This window comes from Poromitra crassiceps (genome assembly GCF_964638095.1).
Source record: "Poromitra crassiceps genome assembly, chromosome: 19".
In the NCBI taxonomy this organism is placed as follows: Eukaryota; Metazoa; Chordata; class Actinopteri; order Beryciformes; family Melamphaidae; genus Poromitra; species Poromitra crassiceps.
This window is the reverse complement of record NC_139646.1, coordinates 26,992,910-27,000,409: the sequence shown is the minus strand read 5'-3', so window position 1 is coordinate 27,000,409 and position 7,500 is coordinate 26,992,910. Positions and strand designations below refer to the sequence as shown.

General features: G+C 47.6%; 1 protein-coding gene across 1 annotated transcript in view; it reads left to right on the top strand.

The window, feature by feature from the left end:
- LOC310794218 (protein kinase C alpha type) overlaps positions 1-7,500 on the top strand; it is a gene marked incomplete at its 5' end in the record, with an annotated part of 230,878 nt that overhangs the window by 169,256 nt on the left and 54,122 nt on the right. The window contains 2 exons of the mRNA XM_083656168.1: positions 1,948-2,104; positions 3,294-3,428. Coding sequence (XP_083512294.1) covers positions 1,948-2,104; positions 3,294-3,428 — 292 coding nt within the window. The remainder of the gene's footprint in view (positions 1-1,947; positions 2,105-3,293; positions 3,429-7,500) is intronic.

The following is a 7,500-nucleotide window of genomic DNA, read 5'->3' as shown; positions in this document are numbered from 1 at the left end:
AGTTGGGACACGCGTTGAGTTGGGACACGGGTTGAGTTGGGACACGGGTTGAGTTGGGACACGCGTTGTCCGACGCCACAACTCAGTTAGAGGAAGGTGTTGTAATTCGACGATAGTAGTAAATGTAGAAACTTCCCTGCCTCTCAAGCATAATACTATAGCTGTCGCGAGAAACCCTTTTATCTCCAAAAAAAAGCCATTATTCACAAAGAAAAATAAATTCACATTTTAACATAGTGTATACTGTTATAGTAATAATAACATGTAATATTAACCAGTAATATAACATCTTTAGCTGGTCCAAACTTTGGACCAGGAAGTTTCAGCTACTTTGGACTCCAAAGTAGCTGACATTTTCACAGGTTATTTTTGGGTGCTGCCCACAAAATCCCTTTATGGGGCGGGAGGCCAAATTTGGAGATACAAGGTTTCTTCTGCCCGACAGCGACGACATCATATTATGCTCTCTCTCTCTCTCTCTCTCTCTCTCTCTCTCTCTCTCTCTCTCCCTCTCCCTCTCCCTCTCCCTCTCTCTCTCTCTCTCTCTCTCTCTCTCTCTCTCTCTCTCCCCCCCTCCCATCATATTGTGTCCTCCTCCCAATTTGTGACAAAACACTGTACCAGTGGCTCAGCAGTTCATGGCTCACAGTAACAGAAGTCACTTGGCGCTTTCACTTCCAGGTCAAAGGTCAGACATCTTCGCCACTCGGGCCGCTGCTGTAGTGTGACTGACAGGGCCACATGGAGAGATCTCTGGGCTCTCTGGGGGCCGAGGGGGAGCCAGGCATTCACCCAGTCTCTGTGGGGCCTGAGTGCCTTGGTGTGTGTGTGTGTGTGTGTGTGTGTGTGTGTGTGTGTGTGTGTGTGTGTGTGTGTGTGTGTACAGTAGGTGTGTGGTGGGCACAAATATATTTGTGCACTCAATGCTTTGTGCATAGATCCGTGTAGTCAGTGTATGTGTACATGCACACTCAGTTACTCATTTATGTGTGTGGGGGTGTGGTTGTGTGTGTGGAGGGGTGTGGTTGTGTGTGTGTGGTGTATGCGTGCGTGTGTGTGCCTATGTGCATGTGACGTGTATGTGTGTGTGGGGTGTATGTGTGTGTTGTAGCCCAGGTCTGACAGTGCTCCATTGCCCAGGGCTAATGGAGTGCTAATGTCTCTGGCGTGTCCTTGTTTATTAAACACATGGGAGCATTGCGTGTGTGTGTGTGTGTGTGTGTGTGTGTGTGTGTGTGTGTGTGTGTGTGGTGTGTGTGTGTGGTGTGTAAACACAGGAGCAGAAGGAGAGTGTGTGTGTGTGTGTGTGTGTGTGTGTGTGTGTGTGTGTGTGTGTGTGTGTGTGTGTGTGTGATTAACTACAGTAGGGCTGCTCTGGTGAAGGAGCTTCCCCTGTGGTGATTCAGGGTGGCTCAACAGCACAGTATGCTGCGTATGCCATAACGGACCCCATGTGCTAATTTGCATATCAATATATAACCTACAGTCTCCGCTCGCAGTGGAGGGAGGGGGGCTATGCTGTGTGAGGGAAGTGTGATCATCAGACCTCTCTGATTGACAAGCAAGTGTGTGTGTGTGTGTGTGTGTGTGTGTGTGTGTGTGTGTGTGTGTGTTTGTGTGTGTGTGTGTGTGTGTGTGTGTGTGTGTGTAAAAGAAAAGTGAACATAGCACGGTTGCCTGCCATCCACTGTGGTTGGCTTGTCTATACGAGGTATTTGCGTTATTGCAGTTATTGCGACAGCCCCTAGACACAGCACAGTAACACAGCTAACATCTCATGCACTTGCACCCTACACTACGTATACAGTATGGTATGTCTATGTCACCATGCTCCCTATAGCTCCTAGCAGCCACCGCAAAGAGCCAGTGTAACATAGTAGCAATGCTGGAGGCACTTCACCTGTGTCTCTGTGCCTGCACTCTGTAACACCTTCCTTCTCCCTCTAGTGGCTGAAGGCAGGAACTTGATCCCCATGGACCCCAACGGCCTGTCTGATCCCTACGTCAAGCTCAAGCTCATCCCAGACCCCAAGAACGAGACCAAGCAGAAGACCAAGACCGTCCGCTCCAACCTCAACCCCACCTGGAGCGAGACCTTTCATTTGTGAGTGAATGAGCTCCGGCTCACCTGGAACGAGACCTTTCATTTGTGAGTGAATGAGCTCCGGCTCACCTGGAACGAGACCTTTCATTTGTGAGTGAATGGGCTCCGCCTCCGACAGCAGGCTCATGTATTCACTGTGATGTCATTTGAACATATTTTTTGCTGCCCCCTATTCTTTTTGGATATGAAATGTCATCATCACATAAAACAGAATCTCTCGAGACGGACTTTCGACTTGCATTTAAAATCTGTCGGCAAGTTCTGTGAAAAGTGGTGTAACAGTGCTCGCTCGCCTGCTGCGCTTTACCCGATCAAAATGAAGTGAACGTGACGGTGTTCACGGTGTAAACGGTGTGTAGTCAAAACTGACCATTTTCAGCATGTAGCAAGTTGCTACTTGCTACTAGAAACGAGTTTGAGTTGTTATTGTTGTTTCATAACGACGGACGGATTTGAGAGCGACACTAGCCTGCCCCTAGAGGTTAGAGAATTTTTTTTTTTTTTTTTTTTTTAACCGATGGGTTCCCAGATTGCATTAAACACTACACACACTACTACTACTACTATCATTACTATTACGACTGCTATTACTACTACTACTACTACTACTTGGATCTGGGTAGCGATATACCAGTACCCTTAAAGTGATACGATGCCAATAGAGTCACTTTTCCCCCCACTGAACTGCCACCTCCGTCATAAACACCTCCGTCATAAACACCGCACTCCACCTTCAATACTACTTGGTACTTGATTATTTCGGTCGATACCTTAAAAAGCATTGAGTACTGATACCCAGTCCTTACTGCTGCTGCTACTACAGTTGTTTCTCATTTCGCTCGGCCACTTTGCTGCAGTACTGCTGCAGTAATACTGCCCGGCCGTGGCAGCAGTGTGTGGGGGGGCGGGAGCTTTTTTTTTAAAGAAGTACAAAGAAAACATTTAAATAACAAAAGCCCTCACACAAGGTATTGCAGCACTACCTTGGGAACCCAGCAGTAAAGAGGCCAAATTAAATGAGAAACAACTGTACTAATAACTGCTAATAAGAATAACTAGAGTTCTTTGCAAAAGCGTGAAATTTGACCTGATGTGCTGTGAATAATGTGTGTCTGTGTGTGTGTGTGTGTGTGTGTGTGTGTGTGTGTGTGTGTGTGTGTGTGTGTGTGTGTGTGTGTGTGTGGCACAGCAAGCTGAAACCGACAGATAAGGACCGGAGGCTGTCGGTGGAGGTGTGGGACTGGGACCGCACGACCAGGAACGATTTCATGGGAGCGCTTTCCTTCGGTGTGTCGGAGCTCATGAAGGCTCCTGTCTGTGGCTGGTAAGACTCACACACATGAAGGCTGCACATCGCACACCCCACTTTGCAGTAAACATTAGGTCAAGTTATCTTGACTTTATCCAGTGATGTCCCTGACACTTTGCAGTAAACATTAGGTCAAGTTATCTTGACTTTATCCAGTGATGTCCCTGACACTTTGCAGTAAACATTAGGTCAAGTTATCTTGACTTTATCCAGTGATGTCCCTGACACTTTGGAGTAAACATTAGGTAAAGTTAACTAGACTTTATCCAGTGATGTCCCTGACACTTTGGAGTAAACATTAGGTCAAGTTAACTAGACTTTATCCAGTGATGTCCCTGACACTTTGGAGTAAACATTAGGTCAAGTTAACTAGACTTTATCCAGTGATGTCCCTGACACTTTGCAGTAAACATTAGGTCAAGTTATCTTGACTTTATCCAGTGATGTCCCTGACACTTTGGATTAAACATTAGGTCAAGTTATCTTGACTTTATCCAGTGATGTCCCTGACACTTTGGAGTAAACATTAGGTCAAGTTATCTTGACTTTATCCAGTGATGTCCCTGACACTTTGGAGTAAACATTAGGTCAAGTTATCTTGACTTTATCCAGTGATGTCCCTGACACTTTGGAGTAAACATTAGGTCAAGTTATCTTGACTTTATCCAGTGATGTCCCTGACACTTTGGAGTAAACATTAGGTCAAGTTATCTTGACTTTATCCAGTGATGTCCCTGACACTTTGGATTAAACATTAGGTCAAGTTATCTTGACTTTATCCAGTGATGTCCCTGACACTTTGGAGTAAACATTAGGTCAAGTTATCTTGACTTTATCCAGTGATGTCCCTGACACTTTGGAGTAAACATTAGGTCAAGTTAACTAGACTTTATCCAGTGATGTCCCTGACACTTTGGAGTAAACATTAGGTCAAGTTAACTAGACTTTATCCAGTGATGTCCCTGACACTTTGGAGTAAACATTAGGTCAAGTTAACTAGACTTCATCCAGTGATGTCCCTGACACTTTGGAGTAAACATTAGCTCAAGTTATCTTGACTTTATCCAGTGATGTCCCTGACACTTTGGAGTAAACATTAGGTCAAGTTATCTTGACTTTATCCAGTGATGTCCCTGACACTTTGGAGTAAACATTAGGTCAAGTTATCTTGACTTTATCCAGTGATGTCCCTGACACTTTGCAGTAAACATTAGGTCAAGTTATCTTGACTTTATCCAGTGATGTCCCTGACACTTTGCAGTAAACATTAGGTCAAGTTATTTTGACTTTATCCAGTGATGTCCCTGACACTTTGGAGTAAACATTAGGTCAAGTTATTTTGACTTTATCCAGTGATGTCCCTGACACTTTGGAGTTATTAGGTCAAGTTATTTTGACTTTATCCAGTGATGTCCCTGACACTTTGGAGTTATTAGGTCAAGTTATTTTGACTTTATCCAGTGATGTCCCTGACACTTTGGAGTAAACATTAGGTCAAGTTATTTTGACTTTATCCAGTGATGTCCCTGACACTTTGGAGTAAACATTAGGTGAAGTTATCTTGACTTTATCCAGTGATGTCCCTGACACTTTGGAGTAAACATTAGTAAACTATTGTTCAGGGCTGCTCTGAGCTGCCTCCTCTTCACCCTGCTTCATAAACACTGTGATATAGGTCATGACTGTTGCTTTATGATGAGCTGGATCTCCAGGCCAAGCGGGTGTAAATCAGTGGACAGGGAACCATGTGGTTCAGAGGAATTTTTACCGTATTTTTGACCTGTTTACTCCTCGCGGAATGTTTCGCATGGGGACATCAGCTGGAGCCTACACATGGGGCTATTGTTTACAGCAGGGAACAGCTGATGGCGCTACGCTCGCCGGCCGGCGAGGTGGTATCGGTGCCGCTGATTCCGGAGGAATTAACAAGAAACGCACGGCGTGGAAGGAGGGGAAGAGGCAGAAGAGCGAGGCAGAGAAAAAACGAAGCAAGGAGGGAACGTAGGAGATTCAAGCCAAGTCTCCCCTCTCTGATTATGGGCAACGTAAGATCGTTAGCGAATAAGATGGAGGAACTAACAGGTCTGGCGAGGACACAGAGAGAATTTCGGGAGTGCAGCTTAATGTGCTTCACGGAATCCTGGCTAAACAAAGATATCCCGGACTTTAATGCATCAATTGACGGATTCCAAACGATACGAGCAGATCGGGACAGCACCTTGTGTGGTAAAAAGAAAGGAGGTGGGCTTGCCATTCTCGTTAACAACAGATGGTGTAACCCGGCGCATATCAGCATTAAAGAACGCTTGTGCTCACCGGACACTGAGCTTTTAGCTGTAGGACTACGGCCATATTATTTGCCAAGGGAGTATTCTCATGTGATTGTTGTGGCAATCTATATCCCCCCTTCCGCTAATCCGACAGCAGCGTGTGACACTATCCACAACGCCATTGCTGGTCTACAGACTAAGCATCCGAGTGCATTGATACTGATATCAGGGGATTTTAATCACGTGACTATGACAAAGACACTGCCTAACTTTAAACAGTACGTGAGCTGTAGCACTAGGGGCGACAGAACAATAGACTTGATGTATGCAAACGTGAAGGATGCTTACTCCTCGTCACCCCTCCCCCCGCTTGGCCGCTCCGACCACAATCTAGTCTCCCTCAGATCCAGATATACCCCGAGGGTGAAAACACTGCCTGTGACCTCTAGGACAGTGAGGGTATGGTCTGAGGAAGGAACGGAGGCTCTCAGAGCCTGTTTTGAGATAACAGACTGGCAGGCACTCTGTGACCCACATGGTGAGGATATCGATGGGATCACTGAGTGCATTAGGGACTACATTAACTTTTGTGTGGATTGCAACATACCCACAAAGGAAATAAAATGTTTCCCGAATAATAAACCTTGGGTAACTAAGGACATCAAGGCCATCCTGAACGCCAAGAAAAGAGCGTTTAGGTCGGGGGACAGAGATAGGATCCGAGCCATCCAGGGGGAACTGAAAGCGAGCATTAAAGTGGCTAAAGAATGCTACAGGTCGAAGCTTGAGGCAAAGCTCCAGCAAAACAGCATGAGGGAAGTGTGGAGAGGTGTGAAAGCTATTACTGGCTTTAACCAAGCGGGGGGTGGAGGGGGGGGTTGATCGGGCCAACCAATTTAATTTGTTTTTCAATAGATTTGATACGGCTGGCCCGGGGGCCCCCTCCCCCGACTCCCCTGACTGCAGTATACAAACAGCAGCCCCCGCCACACGGCTCTCCCCCCCCCCCCTCTCTCTCCCTCTGGCCCCGGCTGATGGCCCACCTCCCCCCCCCCCCCCTCATCCTCCAGGCCATACCCCGTCTCCCAGTGACGAGGTCACACCCCCCCTCCCCCCCCCCCGATGGGCCTCAGAGCTGATGATGCCCCTCCCCCCCCCACCCACGCTGACCATCACAGCTGACCAGGTGAAGAATCAGCTGTTGAGACTACACACAAGGAAAGCAGCTGGCCCGGATGGCGTCAGCCCCATGGTGCTCAAAGCCTGTGCCCCCCAGCTGTGTGATGTACTACAGCTGATCTTCAACAAGAGCCTGAGTCTCCAAAAGGTCCCCGTGATGTGGAAAATGTCCTGTATCGTTCCTGTACCGAAAAAGCCAAGACCCAGTGGCTCCAATGACTACAGGCCGGTAGCTTTGACGTCCCACATCATGAAGACCCTGGAGAAACTCGTCCTGGAGCAGCTCAGGCCTATGGTCAAACCATCCCTTGACCCCCTCCAGTTCGCCTACCAGCCCCGACTGGGAGTGGAGGATGCGGTCATCTACCTTACCAACCGCGCCTACGCCCACCTTGACAACCCTGCCAGCACTGTGAGAGTCATGTTCTTCGACTTCTCCAGTGCGTTCAACACCATCAGGCCGGCTCTACTGGGTGAGAAGCTGACAGCGATGCGAGTGGATGCCCCCCTGGTGGCCTGGATTGTGGACTACCTGTCTGGCAGACCACAGTATGTGCGCCTGAAGAACTGTGTGTCAGACAGAGTGGTCAGCAATACGGGAGCACCACAGGGGACGGTCTTCTCTCCCTTCTTCTTCA